Consider the following 22,577-nt stretch of genomic DNA (forward strand, 5'->3'; position numbering starts at 1 on the left):
CACGCGTTTGACACAGAAAATTCAGTGACACATTTCAAACTACATCTCAAGAGAATGCCTTAAGACGAAAATAGCTGACAGCTAATTTGACCAGGGCTGCTCTACATTGAAAAGACGAGGAATAAAGCACTCCTATCAGACAGCTGTAGATCTGGACCTTACCTTGAATTGAATTAGAACAGTAGCCAAAACAGTATTGAAACCCACCCAAACATAATTGTTGGCTCAGACAGGAGCCTTCCTGCTGGTGGACCCTACAGGATGAATCAGGAAACATTTTTTACAATTTCCCAAATCCTTGTCATCTTGCACTGTCAGCCCTACTCCTATTTCATGAGGTTAGAGGCAACATTACTCATTAACTGGCATTTGGTGGGACACTGATCCAGAGACCAACCATTGGTTAAAAAATTAAGGTGTAAACATGATTATTACACAAACATCTGTGCAACTAAAATATGGTCAAATGAATAAAACTATAAAGAAGAACCATAAAACAGCAAGAGGAAGTAAGAAAAGGGTAGCTTTGGAAATCAAACTCAGAGAACACAGCACAAAAAAAGAGCAGGGCCTTGAGAAAATGTGGGAGAACGAAGGCGAGCAAAGGCAAAGGAAATGGCTCCTGAACATCATATAGGTCCCAATTGCTCCAATGAGAAAGCAGGTCAACGTCGGTCTGGAAACGGAGCCCATACGAGTCCCATCAGAGTCATTCCTTTCCGCCTCATTGACTTCCTTGAGTTACTGTAATAACCAGGGGTCGTGACGCCTTCTACCTCAGAATGACCATGTACAGTCATACTTTTGCAACGCCCATTCTGCTCCAGCTGAAGGCTACATGGTAGTGTCGAACTGACTGTCCCACTGATAGGCATATTAACAGTAGTGTCAATACTGCTGTGTTCCCAGCAACTTGGATCAAAACAATGACTCAAACTATCCCTTTCTTCTCATACTATGCATACTTTTACACTGCTCGGTTTCATTTGTGGTCCTCATTTGTGCATACCAAAAAAGAATGTAGTGCCTTCAGTGTTAAGAACTTGCATTTCATGATCTACCAACTGCCGGATTAGTTTCATGCAGGGGGGAGTTGCCAAAAAGCAACTGCAAAGTATTCGGTAATAATTCATTATAGTGTCACATATCTGACCTTGACTACCCTGAAAGTGACAAGGTGAGGCAAGTCGAAAACCAGGGAGGAACTAAACTGAAAACTATTCTGCTATTTGCGGAAATTCATTGTATAGAGATTTGAGGGATATGTGGCATTTTCTTGGGCACACACTGAAATGTAGACCTGGCTGGAAAATGACTTTTCTGCATAAGAGCTCTACATCCCTTCCCACATTACTTTCCACATTCCTCTAAAACCAAGACCACTTGAACGGTAAACTGGCAGATGCCATCAACATTAAGCTCAGTTTCCAGCAAGCAGTATTTGCCTACTTAATTTTTGTTCTTTCAATTTCACAGGGTGTCAGAATAATAAATGTATGCTACACCACACCACGTTTTGTCACACTGTTAGGATATAACAGCATAATTCACTAATAGGTCAACAGACGATTGCCTCATGGAGAAGAAAAAAAAGAGAACGTGTTGTGTTTCAACAGTTACATGCCAAGAATCAAGAATAGAAATCTTATTTGACAAAGTTTTACATGTGAATGACTGATGTGTGAGTATGATGTGCAGTAGTCTCTACCAAACATGCCATCCAGGCCAGATCAGACTTTTAAAACACTAGTCTTAAATATATAAATAAAAGCACTGTTCTTCAACACCTTTGCTGATGAATAAAAGACTGGATGGGTACTAATTGCCAAGAGGGTGTTTGGTCTAATAAGAACATAATTTACAAGGCCCACTCTACTTACAGTATATTTCTCTGATTACGACACTGAATACACAAGTGATCTATTTAACAGGAGTTACTGCAAATGTATAAACCAACTGTATTGGCCATTATATAAATAAAGTGTCCAAACAGATCATGAAAGAATGAAGAGGAGGATTTAGAATCACATTTTTGTGAGAGGAACGCAGCATGGGCACATCTTGGCTAGCGTTTATTACCTGACCGCTTTATCCTCCTCCACCCTTCTGAATTATTGTTTTGAACTTTAGCCTTATCACCTGCAGCCTTTATCTGGGCTACTCCCTATCAGTATGTGAAGACGGCAAACAGATGAGTGTTGTATTATCATTTGAACCATAATCTCATTAAACAATATGCTTAGACCTCATTCAGCTGACATGTCACATCCAGTAGAGTCAGAAACAAGTCTCATGATGAAGCATGCTTTCAGAAGTTCGGCATCAGCAGTGGACACGTTGCATAATCTCCAAAAGCATTAACCTCTACAGAACATGTAGACATGCCAGGTGCACATTTCACACACAAAAGTTATTCAATTTTCAACATCTTCTGTAATACATTTATGCTTCTTTCCCACCATTAGCCTCGTTGTTTGGAGGGTTAGAAAATGCTGTCCAAGTTTGTGTATAACCTAGTCCAACATCACCATTTAGACTAGGATTCACCAACATTGTGGATACCAAGGTCTACATGAGTAGCCTGTGGGCCTGTTCTAAAAATAGCGCAACAGTGATGGGACATTGTGATTTCCTAGGAATGATAATTTGAGAATTTTAACATTTGCAGAGATTTAATGAGTTGCATATTGATATTTATCCATTTCTTACCTTGTTAAATCATTGCTGGTACTTACTGTGAGAAATCATAATGGAGATAGCTAATAATAAGTTAATTTGAGCAAATCTGTTATTTCAGAAGTGTGCATCAAACTGATAGCCCATTGCATTAATCAGTACCCAAGAAGTAGCTCTCACTTTCAAAACTGATCTCAACTCATTCAATTGGAAGCACAGAAAGGACTTTTCTGTAGGTCCCTTATCTCTGATGATGCATTGCGTCATGTCTTATTCCACAAAGCAAAGCATGTCCATAGTCCATCTTTGCTGCCAAGAACGCTCAACAGTGTGGTTTCAGTGAGTGCAAACATTTCCTGGTATTGTTGGCCTCTTTTCAAACCATACAGGTGCGCATTGTGTGGGGGAGGATAAAGGAAAGGATGGGATGGGCTAGTGGGAACAACAACCAAAAAAAATGAACAAGTAGAGGAAGACAGCCAGGGGTGAAGGAAACAGAAGAAAAGAGGACAGACTGAGACAAGGAAATGCAAGAAAAAAAAGTGTGGACTAAAACACGGAAACCTAGAGCAAACATGATACTATACGTCTGTGAGCGGTTTTTAATGATGCTCTTCATGTCAATCAGGCCACAGATTTCTGAAGAGAATAAAATAGATTAAAAACAGTGGTTGTTTGGCATCTGAATAAGGAGCCCCACATTTGTGAACAACTGTATATTTCTGTTTTCAATTAGTATAGAAAAAAATAATAATAATATAACACTGAAACCATCTTTCATCATCGGAAATACATGTTTTGACTACTGATTCAGCATTTGACAATTTTTTTCTTCAACTATAAGGAAAATTAAATGAATAAAATCTATTGTAATGTATTTTAATGAGGTGTTCTGAACACCCGTTTCACTGCCATTGTTGTACTGAGGAGAATAATGCTGGCTGGAGGAGTTATGCCAGAGCGACAATCTGTGTGGAAGTAGAGCAACTTCCTATAGCTAACCACTGTTCTTCTTTAAAATATAAGCTGATGCTAGAAACCAAGAACCTTATGACAAAGGTTTTGCTTGCATGAATATATTTCAGTTAACAGGTCTTGTCAGAAACTGGTGCATCAACATTACTCACTATTAAACGTTACCCACAAGGACTACGATAAAAACAATAAATGGATTTTACAGCAACTATAGTATGGTCAAAGCAATGTGTACACATTTCTTTAAAAAGCATGCAGATTCCAAGTGTGTGAACGTGGACAACAATTATTTTTATCTCAGGCAATTCATTAAAATGACATTCTTAAAGCATTTCATTTCAAATCAATGACGAACCCATAGTAAAAAAATAATCATTATGTGCCGCCCTAAAAAGCATGATTGACATGGCCCTACCCATTAATCTCTCAACAGTTCTGGCACAAGTTAGTTCTATCTGCTGACATTATCTGGTTATCTGTTCTGTTAAAGATATCACAAGAAGTGAGCACATCAAAAGAATAGAAACTCCAAAGCGCAACCTTGCGACAACTATGAATAACGGCCGCAAACTCCATACTTATTGTAGTTGCTACATTCAAAGAAACAATCAAGCCAGGAGTACAACTGCCCTGTAAATACAGAAAGCCATGACAAAAGTAAAAACTTTTTGTGCATGTCTGCATTTAGATTTTGCCCACACATAATGAACATCTCCTAGGTGGTCTTCAGTACAGACACAGCTAACACACAAAGGGGTGAATGCCAACATCTCAGCAGGGGGCTTCACTCAAGAAGAGCATTAAAAGTGGGAAAAGTGCTTGCCTCTAGAAAATCCATTGCACAATATAACTGTGAATTTCATGATTTGAAACACCAGGATGCAACAGAATAAAACTAAGTATTCTACAAGGTAATAAAACTACAGTACATCACAAGTAGGCAAATAGATTCATAGGATATTGCCAGGCCATTGCTTAACACACACATTTGTATAATTTAGCAACTGTAATGACATTTTCACTATCATTCACCAAATAACGCATGAAAATGCCTTTAATGTGGTGACTGCACACTGGTATAAAAACATGTAGGCAGAAAGCGGAAATTAAGACTTTCTGATTATACCCCTGAAGGCAAAAAAGGTGCCACTCTCCACCCTCCCCGAGACTACAAACACAAACCATTAAAATAAATTAAATGTACTGGCTGTGAAGTCATGTTTGGAAGCATACCAAGTATGCGTTTGCAACCATATGTGAAAATAGATGTGCAATCTAACTGGACGTTGCTGTCGAGTACAATTGTCGGAGCTCCAAAGCAATTACTTTTCAGGAAAATATATATATTTTTTAAACCTGCATGTCTTTTGAGTTATTAAACATTGGCTTGTTAAAAATTTTCAAAGCCATTTAACATTTTAGATTAATGTGTAAAAAAAATACCAGACCCATAGCAAGATGGACCAAACGTGACGAGACAAACTGGTTTTTACTGAAGATAATTTGCATTATAATTTTAAGTCACTGCCTACAAACCCATATGTGCATTCACCTGCTTTCAATTTGCAAAACACCAAACTTGCCAAATGTTTATTTTAGTGCTAAATAAGGGGTTTGAAGATAAATTCTCAAAGTGAGGGACACACCTACTGTCAAGCGGGCCTAATTTGAGCATTTTTACCACCTACACTTGCGGTCAAAGTCGGCAAAATCTGCATCGTCGGATGAGTAAAATAAATAAATTAATTAAAAAAAATATATATATATACATATATATATATATACACACACACATTTGAATGACAAAAATTGTTCTTCAGGTCTAAAATCTTTGAGCAATGTTCCGTCTACACTTAGGGGGGGGGGGGGGAGGGAAACGAGAGAAAAAGTTGGGAAACATGACACAAATGGAACATATTCAGGTGGAAGCAATTCTATTGATTAGGGCTTCACTGAATTCTAGCAAAGAAACAACAATACGGTAGTAACATATTACCATTATAGCATGGATAATTGCACAGCATAATTACGATCCGCAAACTGGTACCCATGCTATATTGCAACAAGAGGAGCATCTACATAAGGGGGACATAAGGACAATCATTCAAATTAACCTCGAGCCAAATAAATGACTAATGTATTCGTGCGCCACTGAGACCCTGGCATTTAACATCAGTTGTTAAAAAATAAATAAATAAAATAAAAACTGCGCCGTCCGACATTGAGGTGACACGCTTCGGGGAGGGTTGGGCTTGGTCGTCCGGTGAACTAGTGACGTCATGTCGCCAGACCGACACGTTACTGACCACACTCGGGACCCAAGTTCAACCACTAAATAATAGTGCACTTAATAATACACTCGACGGAGACGATATGCACCTTCCGTTTTATTTCCATCCCAGTTGGGCTGAAACTGTTCGCCGGCCAGCCTCATTCAGGCGAATCACTTCCTGCCCCTGCCCTTGTGGCTTTTAGTTTAGCTCGCGCCAGCTGCCACAACGCGGATGCTACAATTGACTTCTTGCACCTCACATATAACGAAACATACAAGTTAGTACATAAAGTTAGGTATACTAACATTTGTGTCAGGAGTTTGACGGTTGACTCAAGTCACACTCTAACATAAAAAAAAAAAAAAATCTGTTCCATGTGGTGCCACCCCAAGCCAGCGGCGTAATGGACTAGCATGCCCAGCTTCCTGGTTCGAATGCTAGAGTGACGGGAAATTGAATTAATTGTGGAGGAGCACCGCAGCAAGAACATGAAGTCGTAAATTATTACCTGTTTAAAAGGTACAAGACGCTTTCAGAATGGTGGCTCAGTCGGCGTCGACGTGAGTCAAACTTTCTTTCTTCCAGTCGACTGCCGCAGCTTCGCCGGTTGTTGAAGCTACACTACAAGCAATCGTTTCCTCTCTCTCTTTCTCTGCTTGTCTATCGTTTGTTCCCTTCTGCCCTCCCTCTTCCACTTGCAGCTCACTGGTTCGTGCAACTTCAGTTGAGTACGTTGCCCACTGGGGTACGGTGGAAGTCGAGGCGGGCACCGGCCATGTTGAATCCGCCCCTTTGATCAACGGCTGTCGCTTATTTGCTAGCGTTACCCCGCGGACCAATCACGTCCTCTCAAAAACCTGATTGACAACAGGAGGGCGGGGAAAACAAGCCAGCAAAAAAAAAAAAGAAAAAAAAAAAAAAGCTGAACTTGAAAAAACCGAGAGGAGGAGGAATAGGTTGAGATAAGGCGTGTTTAATGAGAAAGGTATGTGCATAGTAAGAATTGTTATGACCATATAAGTAGCATTCACTCTCAAGAGGGGACTGCATCATCCAGATCCCCCCTATGTGTCAACAGGGTCTTGTCTGACCACAATGATCAGTCAAAACCAGTTGCTGTCATGAGTCCAGTCTGCTACCACTTTTCAATGACTGGGTTATGTGAATACCTCAAATGTATAACGTGAATTAAAGCTCCACAAATGATTGTAGACAAGAAAATTTTAGTTGTTTCATTGGCATCATATGAAAGCTGTAGTTTGGTGACGTACTGGTTAGCGCGATGTGCCTCACAGTTCTGAGGTTCAGGGTTTGAATCTTGACTCTGACCTTCATGTGTGAAGTTTGCATGTTTTTCCTGTGCATGTGTGGAATTTCTGAAGGTATTTAAACTTTCTCGCATATTCCGAATACATGCAGGTTAGGTTCATTGAAGACTCAAAATCAGGGGTGTAACAACTTTTTCATTCTAGGGCCACATGAAGATACAGATAGGTAGGTAGACATGCTTAAAAAGGTTTGGACCCTGTTCTAAATTAATTAAATTAAATAAATCGTGAATGTGAATGGTCGTTTGTCTATATGTGCCCTGCGATTGTCTGGCGACCAGTCCATGGTTTAGCCCAATTCTTGTCCAAAGTCAGCTGGGATAGCTGGGCAAAATGTGCTCCACCTCATATGTTGGGAGATTTCTTTTTGGCCTGGCAAAATAGGGGCAAGGGGTCATCAAAAACAGCAAATCAATGTACACAAACCTGGTCAAGATTCAGTTACACCTCAGCAGGGATTTTCTTGTTTGTGTGGATAATGTGACTCATAAACAAGCTAATGTCAGTGTTCAAGTTACGTACATTCAATCTATAATGCTTTCCTGTTTTAGTCAATATTTTTTCATTTAATATGTACTAATCCAAGTAATCTAACCATCAATGCTAATCAAATAACCCTACCTATCTACCTAGCTATCTTTTATATACCACTTATCCAGTACAGGGTTGAGAGCTTTGCCTATCCCGACTGACTTCGGGCGAAAGTCAGACTGCACCTTGGAATGTTCACTAGTCAATTACGGCACATATAGAGAGAGACAACCATTCCATCCTGAATACAAACCCACACTGCCTGCACTGTAGTCAGGCGAGCAAACCACTAACTGCACTATCAGTAACTAATGTTACATCTGTTTTGTACGAAGTACAATATTCCTAACATATCCATCCATTCATCTTCTACAACACTTGTCCTCCTTAGGGTCACGGCTGAGCTGGAGCCGAAGTCCCAACTGACTTTGGGCAAGTGCCACGGTACCACCTGGACTGGTCGCCAGCCAATCACAGGGCACATGTAAACAACCATTCACACGCTTATGCACTGCTATGGACAGTTTTCGGTAAAACATTTTTTCCACCTGTTTTGGACCACCTCTTATGAGAAGTGTTGTAGTTAAGAGCATCACCCTCCCAGTTTTGTCAGTCAGACAGGTGAGCCAACGTGCATGCCCAGTCATGTAAACACTACATGGGAACTGCTTCAGGTGATCAACTAATTAATGTTAGGGAGGGAAATTATAGTCAGACATCATAATACTGCCTGACTTGGTCGTGGTTTCTTTGTTCTCTTCAAAAACACCTGATAATGCAATGACTTGCATGCTTGCGCAGGTGGATCCATGTTAAAAGTAACCACATTTGACAAATAATTGATTTAAAGGTATAAAAAAAATATTTCAACCTAGTGGAAGAAAGAATAAAGAAAGAAATATGTGATTGTTGAAAAAATAACAAAGATGAAAGTAATAACGCTTTTAAAGTTTACAATAAATACAACAGTTCATCTTGAACTTGTTTACCTCAGATATTCTCCTGGGCCAAGACTGGGCCAAGTGGAACTGCTGGCCCAGTGCCAGTACAAATGCCACAACCAGCAGGGAGACATTAACGGTGGAAAATAAAAAAGAGTTTGCTTACACATTGTGAAACAGGGATTAATGAATCAACACTTTTGATCAGTTGGGGATAATTAAAGTTACAGTTTGGGACATGTGAGAACTTGGATGAAAGAGGGAGAACTGTGCAAATGTAATGTGTCTTGAATAAACAAGTTGTTCTATCCAATATTAGAGTTGATTCCAAATGCAAACCAGATGATGATGTTGCAATGTTCCTCGGATGAACAACAAGTTGTGACTATTGCGTCAATGAGTGCTATTATTTAACAAATGGCTACTCTATACTGTATTCTTCAGTTACATTATGTTAGAGGGGGAGCCTCAGGTGTGACTGGCATTTCCCGACAAACACTGGAAAATCACATTTTCTGAACAATGTGCTATGTGCCATTATGGGGAGGAATGTGTCTGTGTTTTCATATACGTTTAGTTACAGAGCATCGCATGTATGTGGAACACAACACTGAACATTCAGTATGCCTGCACTGTGTGGAAAAATCAATAAATCGCACTCTGTTTCTCGCTGGGCTAGATGGGAAATATTTGACATGTCAGCTGGTGGGTCAAAGGTTGGCTTGTTATATTGCTTGAGCTGGACCAGACAGGGAAAGGGACAAGGGAGGAGGAGTGGAAGAAAACAGCTCTCAACAGAATGAGCAACTTTGACATGGAAGCTGGTTTGAAAAATAAAACTAAAAGGACACAGACCTCCTCCAAGGCTAAGTGAAAGTTACGTTTGGAGAGAGTTCAAAACTGTGGACTATTATATCGCCGACGTCCTTGTTTCCAGCGAGGTTAATGTATTGTCAAAGACCATTTCCCAATGGTACATGAACCCAAATTAAATTTAAAAAAAATAACATACAAATGATCTGCACCAGACTTGATTTACACACACTTCCTAAATTCATGTTCCACCACATGCGTAAAACTCCCTCACAAATGTTTGCGTAATTCTGCTGACAAACAGTCACAAGTGCGAGTTTGTTGCACAATAGCACAATGGCAAAAGACACAATAACAAATACTTCTGGGCACAGCAAGTAACACAGGATGAAGATGAAGGCATGGGATGACCAAATATGGAGACATACATCTGACCTCACCATCTCTTTCCTCCTCCTCCTCTGCACTGTGAACCAGTCTCCCTTTTGCCTTCCCTTGGTTATACTACTAGCAGAAGGGTGTGTCTGTCATTCAGGGTGTGTCAAGCTATTATATCCTGCAGTCAGGGAGAAAGGAACCCATTCAGTGTAAACACGTCCAACGGCTTGCATGTTAACTCAGTGACCATTCTCGCTCTCTATAAAATTACTGCATGTGTGTGGCCATTCATGCGTCAGTGTGGCGATGAGAATCTCTAGCCTCTTGCATGCAGCTAGTCTATTTACTGTCTATTTACTACTGCTTAATACCAACACTATCACATTGCAAGTATAGAAACCATCAATAATATACAAAAAAACGCAATATAATAGAACACAACTGTGCCATGAACTTCATCTGCAGCAGTTCAGAATGTATCGAATAACATGAAGAAACATATATTTTAAAAATAAAATACATCATACTCCCCAGAGATGCTGATTATCAAATGTATTAATTTGTGTAGATTGCTACAGAGGTGTTTTGCCTGTCAAAGTTGGCTGTGACAATTTTTGCTCCAACTAACTAGAGGAGGGAAAAATGCTGATGTCATCAAGGAATAGCTCTCTGACCATGGCTGTCCCAGTAAGGACAAATTTTAATTCTGACTGCTTAAAGAAATAGCCTCATTGCTAATAGTTTAAGTTACATTGGGCAGCACTACTGATTCCGAAGTCCAGGGGCATATTAGATTGACAAGGCAGCACATACAGGCTTAAATCTGATTGGACAAAAACAACAACAAACTAATCCAACATATGTACTGGAGCAGTGCAACCAAGAGAAACACCATGAAATGAAGACAATAGAGTAGATTGTTGGGAATAAATTACATTATTTTTCATGTTACAAATATTAGAATTCAGGTTGTAATTTTAAGTCAGTCTTCTGACTGTTCTACACCATTGCAAACGAAATCCACAATATTAAACGTTGATGAATTAATACCTCTGTGAATCAAAACTGAGCCTCCAATCATATCTTTTCCAGGGCAGACTATGTGCCTCAGGTCTTCTATTGGATCTCACTGGATTGTGCAAAATGAAGAACATAGTGTCAGCTGTAGCCACACCCGCCCGTCAACTTTAGCACTCTTGTCTGACCCAAATACTAAAGCTTTGCCCACACACCTGACCTACAATGAAAAAAAATTCAACACACACACAAGAAGGTGAGCCTTCCTTGCAAACACAATACCAGTCATTGCTGCAACTAATCCTCCCAAGCTACATTCATTCCATACAAACTACATATATTGCAATGCAAAAGATGTTTGTGAAACCCCAAAATGTTACAAAGTCAAATAAACAAATAGGAGGCAACAGCGGTCACTTTTTCCTTCCTTCAACATCTTCCTGCTCTTTGATAATCAGTACAAAGGAAGGAGTGATAAGACACGTTGACTCACAAAACTGAGTCAGGAATGAAGGAAATGTTGACGGTTTGCCCTCTTTTGTTGAAATGTCTCCTTGCTCGTATATCATCTGAGGTTATTTGACAATCACGCTAAGGCTAAAGTGAGCATTTGTTTTTGTAGCATGGGAAAAATAGAGTAGAACCAGAAAACATCGGAAAGAATCAAGTGGAGACCCAACAGGTTGGAGGTCAGTGTTGTGTTTTAAATATAAATACAGCAATGAATTTACTGTAAACACTAAACAGTCAGGAGCCAAGCCAAGTCTTTGTGTTGTTCCAGGGGGCTTTTCTGTTCCACGCACACAACAGAAAACTTAGTCAACAATCACACACAGGATTTCCATCAAACACGCCACCAATATTAACGGTTTCAGTTAGTGAGAAAGGCAAACAAATCGGAGGAGTCATAGAAGAATTCTGCGGCTCTGCCTGTCTGCACTGTGCAGTTTGACCAGCAGCTCTCACACGACTTTTTTTTGCCTTATATGGTCACAAGAGAGAGTTGAGTAACACACATCCACGCAGACGGGAGTGAGGATGGAGGTGTGGTCTATTGTTTTTGCCGGAAGAGGTGTCGAGTTACATGCTGTTCTCCAACCACGGGAGCCTGTCGTTATTTCTCTGTTCTTGTCAAAAGGCTGACATTGAGAGAATGACCTAATCTTGATTGAGTGTGTCAGGTCCAGGGCGGTTAAAAGAGAGTCAGGCAGTGTTTGCTGATGGTACATCATTAACAACGATGCTGTCATTCCGTCCAAGACAAAACTATGTTAGGAATGTCTTTTGAGGCAGCACTGAAGACTCTAAATTGCCCGTAGGCGTGAATGTGAGTGCGAATGGTTGTTTGTTTGTATGTGCCCTGCGATTGGCTGGCAACCAGTTCAGGGTGTACCCCGCCTCCTGCCCGATGATAGCTGGGATAGGCTCCAGCACACCCGCGACCCTTGTGAGGATAAGATAATGGATGGATGGATCGATGGAACAGTCGTACGTCTGGGCCTTCATCTGCTTCGGCTTACTGTACTTGCTTCCATCATGCATACTATAAATAATACCAGTGGAATTCCCCCGACTAAATTCTCCTGTGGGTGCTACTGAACGGCTCTGCATGCCCACATCATTGCAGTGATCTCATCAGAGAAGGAAAGAGTAAAGTGCAAGTCTACTGATTGTCGTTTGATAAGCATTAGGTCAACTGGGCTCTGAATAATAAAAATGAATAAGAGGAACCAAAGGAAGGCTGGTCTGCCAGCTGTGTGGAGATGAGGGCAATGATGAGAAAGAGTCAACAGTCATGTCAAACTCCGTTTGCATGACTTTTTACTTTTTTTACCCTTTTTCTTTGGGACCATGACTCATCAAGTGCTCAAACTACCACATACAATAGGAGAGAGACCCTGCATGGGCCATGTGTGTCTTGTTTTTTCAACCCATGGGATTCATTCACAATACAGGGTGATAATGCTATTCTGTCTCATGTAAAGTTCACATTTACCCTCCATGTTACAGCTAGTGTTATTTATATATTAAAAAAAACAATGAATCCCACTGGACATCTGAATTCCTCATAAGGATTTTATCATTGAAGACCTTGTCCTGAGGTAAAAAAAATGTTTTTATCAGTGCACTACACAGATGTGGCGGGCCCCCAAATGACTACTGTAAATATGTGCCTGTCCTTAGGGTACCTTCACTTCTATCAAACACACCAATAACAGCTCATGGGTTACACATGCATTTGTCACACTCAATGGAAAATTTTTACTTTCATCACAGGAAATGAACCAAGTCAAATGCAAAACATTTTGATTTCTTTATTACTTCATGTGGTTGTTTTCAGTACAGCGTTCATTTCAGTAATAAATGAAAGCAAATTCTTTGCAATTCCTGCATCTTGCAAGTTTCACAGTCAGGACCCAAAGGTGCACATGCACAAACTCGCATTTTCAATCACATTACTAGGCATATTGGTGTAAAACGATCATTTGTGTGGTTTGGTCATGTAAGAGAAACGCTACCCTCGCGTGGACGAAAGCAGAAACTACAGTTAACACTAACATACCTCATTCAGTTCTCAGGTTTTAAGTTAAATCCTCTTTACTACTAAAACTTTAAATGTTCATCCCTCATAGTCCACAATATAAGCTCAGTACTGTGGTGTATTTTCTCCTATGAACAACTATTACACGTAACACACCGCCTGTAAAGGTTTGAATAAAGCTGTTGGAGCTGTCACTAACGACAGTAAGTGCTTGAGGAAGGTGCACAGAATTTACTTCCAAGGTCAATGGAGGTCCACACCCATTACTAAAACAAGAAACAGAGAGACAGACGAGACAGTACACGGCAAAAGCAGTGACACTAGGGATGGGTGTGAGCACGGACACAGCTTGGCTGTTGTCGAGGTCTTGATGCTCAACAGACTCTAAATGGGAACGCCAGAATCATTGAAAACGGCACAGTGATGGTGGTGGTGAAGTGACAGGCCTGGGAAAGCTGGTTTATTTCCCAATGATCTTGCTGACAAATGAGTCCAGTTCATCATCATCTTTGATCCCCACGAAATGGTCGACAACATCGCCTCCTCTCATCGCGATAACTGTTGGAACGGCAGACACCTGTGACAGCAAACAGAATCCCTCTGTCAAAGTCACCAATATTGTACAAAATCAGAAACAGTACATTTGGAAACGCATTTATGACAATGCAGATGGACCACAAAATCTTAACTAACAAAACAAGTTCCAATAATATGGTTAGCCTAAATTTAAACGTTATCAGCGATTTGAATTATATTTAATCTGAGAAAACAATATAACCTCATCAAAATTGAAGAACGATACTGTTGTTGAGATCAAGTAGTTGGTGCCTACAGATTTATCTGCAGTGGGTGCAGCAGACTTTGAATTAAATGTATCTTATGATACACTCGCCAGACAGTTGAGGCACTTACAAAATCTAGTTATGACATTTAAAAAAAGACCTGCATCAAAACTTTGTAATTGTTGTAATTTATAGGGATGCAGAATGGCACTGATGCCAAGAGATATTTCTAATATTCTCGTGACCTTAATTGCTTACATACATTTATGCTTGGTATGATGCAGTGCAGCTTGACACCACTGCACATAGAGAACACAAAACCTCTGACAGTCTAACTCAAAATTAAGAAACATTACATTAGACTAGTGTACATAACGAGTTGTCTAGTAAGTGCCTTCCAGACTTTATTATGTAGTCTGTTTGCCTCCACCAAGAAGGTTATGTTTTCAACAGTTAGAAAATAAAGTCTCTGGCACCAGAACAACAGAACTGTTTTGCTGGAGATCCAACATATGAACATTGTAGGAGAGGATCCCCCCCTTTCATTATTTGGACCAATTTACCAGTAATAAAGCATGGCTTGAAAAAGAAAACACTGGGTCACTGAGCCACATTTGATTTTTTTTAATGAGTTTATATGCATCATTTTCATTGATGTTGGACCAAAGTAAATAAAGTGTCCATCTCACCCCATATTCAATAGCCAGGTCTGTGTGATCGTCAATGTCTACTTTTGCCATGGCAACACGGCCTTTTTGTTTTGCAACAGCCTTCTCCAACCTTGGGCCAAGAATTTTACAAGGACCGCACCACCTGGAAGCATACACAAAAATGGTAGTATGCATTCAACATTGTACAATGTAGCAATGGGCATTTGACTAAGGTTGCATCTTCAACCCTCATTTTCTATGCTGCCAGGAGCTGGTGTGTGGTTAAAGCATCACAATTGCAGCAGATCATTAACAATAACAGTAACAAAATGGTGTTCTACTAAATACTAAAGATGCTTGTCATTAAGTGCTTATATAACTGAGATAGTATAACTTGGAAATGACATCTTGTGTTGTAATATTAATGTTGCACTATTTAAAATTGTTCTTGAAGTTTGCATGTAATTTTTCTGAATAATTTATGTTGCAACTGTACCTATAAACATGGAATTGTTAATTTAATGCAAATAATCTTTGTGATATACTGCAGTGTTCAGCAACATTATATTGTAACCTTCAAGGCAATCTTTTATTAAAAACAATTATCTGCACTGTGCATACTCACTGTGCATGAAAGTCAATCAGCACTGGCAGTTGACTCTTGACGACCCTCTCTGTGAAATCCTCATTGTCCTGAACATTGAAGGAGACATGCCGACGGGAGGCGTGAGGAAGAGCACGATGCAGAGTGTGTGAGGCGGAGAGGAAGGAGACCCGGGCTGTTGAAGGCTGCAGGGAGGTGGAAAAGGAAGTGGAGGCGACAGCAGCAGAGGATGCTGGGAGGCAGCGGATCTCTTTTGCAGAGAGCGTCCAAATCCTGCGTACTAGGAGCCTATAAGCCATCTAAGCCAAAGGCATAAGACACAACAACAGAGGGTGACTATTAATCCTAAATCCTTATCAAGCAAAACAAAGTTGGTCGAGTTATGAGTAGAGTAAAAGCCCAGCTAAGAATCAAGGCACCTTAGTCCTTTTAGTGATTCTTTGGAGTGTATACCATACCATTAAAAATGCAATCAAAAATGCCACACACCAATACAATTTAAAGATTAATAACAATCACAAACAAGATCCACTACCAGTCAAAAGTATGGACACAGTTTCTCATTCAATAGCACGAGTAAGTGTCCAAACCTTTGACTTGTAGCATAGTTTCTGAATTCATGACGTTCATAGTATACATACTGTACATGTATGCAAATACTGTATGTGCATGTATGCACACACATAGAAGTGGGTGCAAAAGTAGGTATGCATTTGTAATAGTTACACCAACATCTTCATCATTTACTATCTTTGTTACTATCCATCCATCCATTCTCTGAACCGCTTATCCTCACGAGAGGAGCATGCCACGAAACTTAGAACAATAAAGACCTCTGTGTAAAAGTGTTCTTGTGTGTAGAAACTAGACTACAAAAATGTGTAAATGCTCAAGACCAGTAAATTTAATTGAATACAAACGGGAGGCATCCAGTTAATGGTAATTTATATGACAAGGTGAGGCAAAGCTTATTTGTAGATCACAAAGGCAATTCAAAGTACAGCTACATTAAAAGAGAGGATGGCAGATGAAATATTATGAGTGATCATTTGCACAACTAAATAGAACTGTTTCCACCTGGATTTGAACATTGTTGGAGTTGAGGCCTGTCTCACATCTGGAAAATGCATCCCATTTTAATTGTACATATGTTTAGGGCGGCAAGTAATGACCTTAATAATAAATGAATCTGTTATTTTTTTTGATTAATCGATGAAAGATTACAAAAATCTTCCATCCCTTTATTAAAAATGGGACATTTCAAATTGACTACAGAAAATGAACAAATATAAATTGATTATGATTCAGTTCCCGGTTTGGTCCGTAACATCTTAGAAAATAGGCAAAAATGTTGATAGTTGTTTTCAAAATTTAGAGATTTGTTGATAATTGTTTTCAAAATTAAGAGATTTGTACAAACCCCCATTCCAATAAAGTTGGGATGTTTGGAATACAGAATACAATGATATGCAAATAATTTTCAACCCATATTCAATTGATTACACCACAAAGATATTTAAGGCTCCAAGTGATAACTGTTTTCTTTTTGCAAATATTTACTCATTTAGAATTTAATGCCTGCAACACATTCCAAAAAAGCTGAGGCAGAGGTATGTTTACCACTGTGTTAAAAAACACTCAATACACATTTATGAACTGAGGACACCAATTGTTGAAGCTTTGTCAGTGGAATTCTTTCCCATTCTTGCTTGATGTACCACTTTAGTTGCTCAACCGCCTGCGGACTCCGCTGTCGTATATTGCACTTCATAATGCACTACACATTTTCACATGGAAGACAGGTTTGTACTGCTGGCAGGCCAGTACAAAACCACACTGTTGTAACATGAGCAGGCTTGGCATTGCCTTGCAGAAATAAGCAGGGACGTCCCTGAAAAAGACGTTGCTTGGATGGCAGCATATGTTGCTCCAAAACCTGTAAGTGCCTTTCAGCATTAATTGTGCCTTCACAGATGTGCAAATTACCCATGCCATGCCACACCCTCATATCATTACAGAATCATCTTTATTTGCCAAGTATGTACAAAAAACACACAAGGAATTTGTCTCCGGTAGTTGGAGCCGCTCTAGTACGACAACAGACAGTCAATTTACACAACACTTTGGAGACAGAAAGACATTGACCAAAAAAAAAAAAAACAGTCACTGAGCAGTAAAGGGTTGCTAGTTATCTGGTAATGCCGGTACAATTTTTTTTTTTTTTACAATTGTGCAAAAGGATGCAGAGTCCACTTGCACTTAGAGCAGTTCGAATGACTAATATTGCAATAGTCCGGTGCAATAACCATTGTGCAAAGGGTACCGAGACTTCAAGGAGTGTATGCGGTTTAAAGTGACGAGTAGTGCGATAGTCTGGGACAATGTTGGTTGTGCAAATGTTGCAGATACTCCTCAATCAGTGTGCAAATGGAGCAGCTGCTACTCTGGCATGAGTGGCCAGTATATGCAAATAGTGTAGCATGGCGAGACAACTACAGTGACTGCACGAGTAATACATAATTGGCCTCACAGAAATGTGACAACAAACTCAAGTAAAAAAATTGCCAGCATGTTGTAATGAAATTGTAGGTGTTAGGTGTTTAAGAAGTTGATCGCAAGAGGGAAGAAGCTGTTGGAATGTCTGGTAGTTCTAGTTTGCATTGATCGGTAACGCCTACCTGAGGGAAGGAGCTGGAAGAGCTGGTGACCGGGATGCGGAGGGTCCGAGAGGATTTTGCACGCTCTTGTCTTAGTTCTGGCAGCGTGCAAGTCCTCAAGGGTGGGTAGGGGGGTACCGACAATCTTTTCAGCAGGTTTGATTGTCCGTTGTAGTCGGAGTTTGTCCTTTTCTGTAGCAGCACCAAACCAGACTGTGATGGAAGAACACAGGACTGATTCGATCCGCTGTGTAGAACTGTCTCAGCAGCTCCGGTGGCAGGCCGTGCTTTCTCAGAAGCCGCAGGAAGTACATCCTCTGCTGGGCCTTTTTGAGGACGGAGTTGATGTTGGTCACCCACTTCAGGTCCAGAGAGACTGTAATTCCCAGGAACTTGAAGGTTTCGACGGTTGACACAAGGCAGCTGGACAACGTGAGGGGCAGCTGTGGCGAAGGATGCCTCCTGAAGTCCACGATCATCTCTACAGTCTTGAGCGTGTTCAGCTCCAGGTTGTCGGCCGCACCACAGCTCCAGCCGCTCCGCTTCCTGTCGATATGCAGACTCGTCACCGTCCTTGATGAGGCCGATGACAGTGGTGTCATCTGCAAACTTCAGGAGTTTGACAGTCGGGTGCGCTGAGGTGCAGTCGTTCGTGTCGAGAGAGAAGAGAGGACACAACCTTGGGGCGCCCCAGTGCTGATACTGCGTGTGGATGAGGTGGCCTCCCCGAGCCTCACCTGCTGTGTCCTGCCCGCCAGAAAGCTGTAAATCCACTGGCAGATGGCAGGTGAGACGCTGAGCTGGAGAACCTTGGATGAAAGGAGTTCAGGGATGCTGGTGTTGAACGCTTAGCTGAAGTCCATGAACAGGATCCTCGCGTAGGTCCCTGCACTGTCGAGGTGTTCTAGGATGAAGTGCAGTCCCATGTTGACTGCATCATCCGCAGACCTGTTCGCTTGGTAGGCAAACTGCAGGGGGTCCAGCAGGGGACCTGTGACACTCTTGAGGTGGTCCAGCACGAGACGTTCAAAGGACTTCATGACCACAGATGTCAAAGCGACAGGCCTGTAGTCATTCAGACCAGAGATAGCAGGTTTCTTGGGGACTGGAATGATGGTGGAGCGTTTGAAACGGGATGGTACAGATGCTGGCTTTCAAACTTTGAGCTGATAACAATCCGGATGGTCCTTTTCCTCTTTGGCCAAAACAACATGACATCCATTTCCTCCAAAAACTAGACTTTACACCGATCTGATCAGCTTGATCGGTATTGGCCGATAATTTGCATCTTATGCTGATCGACTCATCGGGCTTAATGTCATAATTCGCCGATCCGATCAATTACGTCATTGATTGGCTCCGCAAAAGACACTTACTCCGCGTTGCCGTCGTATACAGTATATTTGAATACAAAAATATTAGTCATTTGAACTGCTCTAAGTGCTAGAGGACTCTGCATCTTTTGCACTATTGTCAAAAAAAAATTTGTACCGGCATAACCAGATAACTATTAACCCTTTATTGCTCAGTGACTTTTTTTTTTGTCAATGTCTTTATGTCTCAAAGTGTTCTCTGTCAATTGACTGTCTGTTGTCGTATTAGAGCGGCTCCAACTACCGGAGACAAATTCCTTGTGTGTTTTTTGGACATCCTTGTCAAATAAAGATGATTCTGATTCTGAAAATCTAGTTTATTTTCTTTTGACATTATTTACGACCACTGGGCTTTGTCAAATCATACGCGACCGGATACACTCGTTTCCACGGCCACGACAAAAACAATGGATCGCACACGTGTTGTGTTGGGTCAAAAACGAACAAACTGGGAGAAAACGCGTAGTGGTCACCGGTGCTCGGGAGAAGACGTTCGTTCAACGATTGCTTGAGGTATGTTCACTTACTTTTAATACGAGACGGCTCACAAGCAGCTAACAAAACATTATGTAGACTAGCAAGGTAGTGGTAGCACAAATGGTTGTACATAAACATGCCGGCGTTAGGTTGAATCATGCTCGAAAAATTTTCGGTGTGTGAAGTAATTTAACTACAACAAAGTAATTTAATTACAGTAAGTTAGCACCCATTATTTCTGTCATGTTGTAATGTTGGTTTGACCTGACTGATTAGAATCCATCACCTGACTAGAGAATATTTTTGAAGATACTCAGTATACAAGTATATACAGTAAATGAACAAGTCATTTAAATAGACACATCGCTCCATCTTGTGATCGGATCAGTCATTTATTTTTTATTTTTTAAACTCGGTGATCGGCCCCAAAAATCCTGATTGTGTAAAAGCTACCAAAAACAACTTGAAATGTGGACTCGTGAGATCCCAGCACACTTTTCCACTTAGTGTAAGTCCATCTCAGATGAGCTCAGGCCCAGAGAAGCTAGTGGAGTTTCTAGGTATGCTTTGCATGGTAGAGTTTTAAATTGCATTTGTAGATGTAGCGACAAACTGTGTTAACTGATAACGGTTATATAAATCATTCCTGAGGCCACGTGGCAATATCCGGTTTTTAATGTAGTGCCGCCTGAAGGATCGAAGGTCATGGGTATTCAATGTTGTTTTTCGGCCTTACTGCTTACATGCAAAGAGTTATCCAGATTCACAGAATTTTTTAAAATGATATGCACTGTAGATGATGACATCCCTAATTTCCTTGCAATTGTATGTTGAGAAACATTGTTCCTAAATGGTTGGACTATTTGCTCATGCAGTTGTTCACAAAGCGGTGAACCTCATACAATGCTTTCCAGGATCCTACTTTTATACCCAATCATGACTCTGCCTAATTATCTAGTGGTTTTCCCTTGGCCTGACTGATGGATATGATGTATATCATAGCTAGCTCTGAACCAATCAATGCAATCCATTTATTTTAGCACTCCATCCGCTTATTTAAGCAGTAGAGTATTTTGAGACAGTTTGCATGTGTTCATGATGTGCACTAATTGAGGGTTGTCAAGTGGCGTGCGAGTGTAAGGGGACATCTTTCTATGCTGATCAACGCGAACATGAGAATAATAGATATTGATAGAGTTTAACGCGTCGTTTAACTGATGTGGATCATATGAACTGAGCAATTCTCTGCCATGATCCTCGTAAGTGCTTTCCGGGCCACTATATTTACTGCGTAACTATCAACCAGCACAGCCATTCCTTCTTCCATTAAGATACGTTACGTATGTTTGCCCTCTTCGCCCTCCTCGACCAAACCCTACCCGAACACCCCTCACTGAAAATACAACAAAAAACACTCCGACCGAAACTGACAAAAATGCTACAAATGCCACATACACGCAAAATAATTCGATATAAAAGTCAAGTTCTTTCAGAGCTTACCTTCCTGCTCGACTTTCGCTGTACTTGGTCTCAAGGACCCAAGCAGTACTTCCGGTGTAGTTTGGCAGCATTTTAACGTCTCTCATTCACACAGTGTTGTGATTACTGCCATCTCGTGGTCAAGACAGAATCGCATACATATTAATGTGGCTCAAGTCCTCATCAAATCAAATTAACTGAACTCTCAACTAAGCTTTATTTATATAGAGTGCTTTAAAAAACAATGCAAACAATTCAACCATGTACTCCAGACTTAAAATTTTAATCACTGAATGCAATTGAAGTAACAGTAAAGATAGATGAATGAATAAATATGAATTTATACCAACCTCAATTAAGGAGTGTCTCTAGACCCCTAGGTGATTAACCACTATTCCATTTCAGATGTGGGCTTTTCCTTTTGTTTGTTTGTTTGCTTTAGTGCAGAAGCCTGAAGGTTTTCTGCCATCACTGGCTGGTATGTGGAGCTGTTCATAATTCCTTCCACCTTGTCAAAGGCCCCAGTTCCAGCTGAAGAAAAACAGCCCCAAAGCATGATTCTGCCACTACCATACGTCACTGTGGTATGGTGTTCTTTTAGTGTTGACTGAGCAGTGCTGTGTTTGCTCCAAACATAGTGTTTTTGATATCACAAAAACCTGACATTTGAACAGGAGTGTGTAGATTTTTTATATCTGGTGTATGTGTCTAAATTGATTTAAAATTAAATAGTTCAAATTGAATTTCCCATATAAGGATTTCAAATAGATCTGTTTTTAGACACATGGTCAACAAGCCTTAACGTATAAAATGCACAGTGGGACAAATATGAACTTTCTTAACCCCCGAGATAGCCAACAGCAGGCAGCCACAGGGAGTACAGAGCTTTGACTTCACTTTAGACATCAGAGAATGCTTTAAAATAAAAAAATAAACCACAGCAAATGAAGGAGGATGCAATGTGAATGTAAAGTCAAATATTTATTGCTAGCATTGACGGAGGGGTATTGCAGACGGTAAGTGCCTGGACTACATCACTACAAATAACAGGCAATGGATATTTGTATCCAAGAGAGCCAGA

The 22,577-nt window shown here is 40.5% G+C and overlaps 2 protein-coding genes across 3 annotated transcripts in view; both read right to left on the bottom strand.

Annotated features, from left to right (window-relative positions):
* LOC133415513 (myosin-9-like) overlaps positions 1 to 6,674 on the bottom strand; it is a 37,795-nt gene extending 31,121 nt beyond the window's left edge. For both annotated transcript variants that reach the window (XM_061701655.1, XM_061701654.1), the window contains exon 1: positions 6,433 to 6,674. The gene's annotated coding sequence lies outside the window, so the exon portion shown is untranslated. The remainder of the gene's footprint in view (positions 1 to 6,432) is intronic.
* A 6,553-nt stretch (positions 6,675 to 13,227) lies between these two features.
* Positions 13,228 to 21,579, bottom strand: txn2 (thioredoxin 2). Its single transcript, XM_061701656.1, has 4 exons — positions 21,518 to 21,579; positions 15,532 to 15,809; positions 14,946 to 15,069; positions 13,228 to 14,051 (listed from the first exon to the last, which is right to left on the bottom strand). Exons 2-4 carry the CDS (start codon positions 15,807 to 15,809, stop codon positions 13,935 to 13,937), a joined length of 519 nt encoding a protein of 172 aa, XP_061557640.1. The 5' UTR covers positions 21,518 to 21,579; the 3' UTR covers positions 13,228 to 13,934.
* Between the last annotated feature and the right edge of the window lie 998 nt (positions 21,580 to 22,577).

This window comes from Phycodurus eques, chromosome 16 (assembly GCF_024500275.1).
Source record: "Phycodurus eques isolate BA_2022a chromosome 16, UOR_Pequ_1.1, whole genome shotgun sequence".
Lineage (NCBI taxonomy): Eukaryota > Metazoa > Chordata > Actinopteri > Syngnathiformes > Syngnathidae > Phycodurus > Phycodurus eques.

Coding starts and splice junctions, on each gene's coding strand:
- txn2 (XM_061701656.1), bottom strand. CDS start 15,809: ATGGCTTATAGGCTCCTAGTACGCAGGATTTGGACGCTCTCTGCAAAA. Junction 15,070..15,531: donor CTGATTGACTTTCATGCACA/GTGAGTATGCAC, acceptor GTATGCTTCCAG/GTGGTGCGGTCCTTGTAAAA. Junction 14,052..14,945: donor ACCTGGCTATTGAATATGGG/GTGAGATGGACA, acceptor TTGCTGTCACAG/GTGTCTGCCGTTCCAACAGT.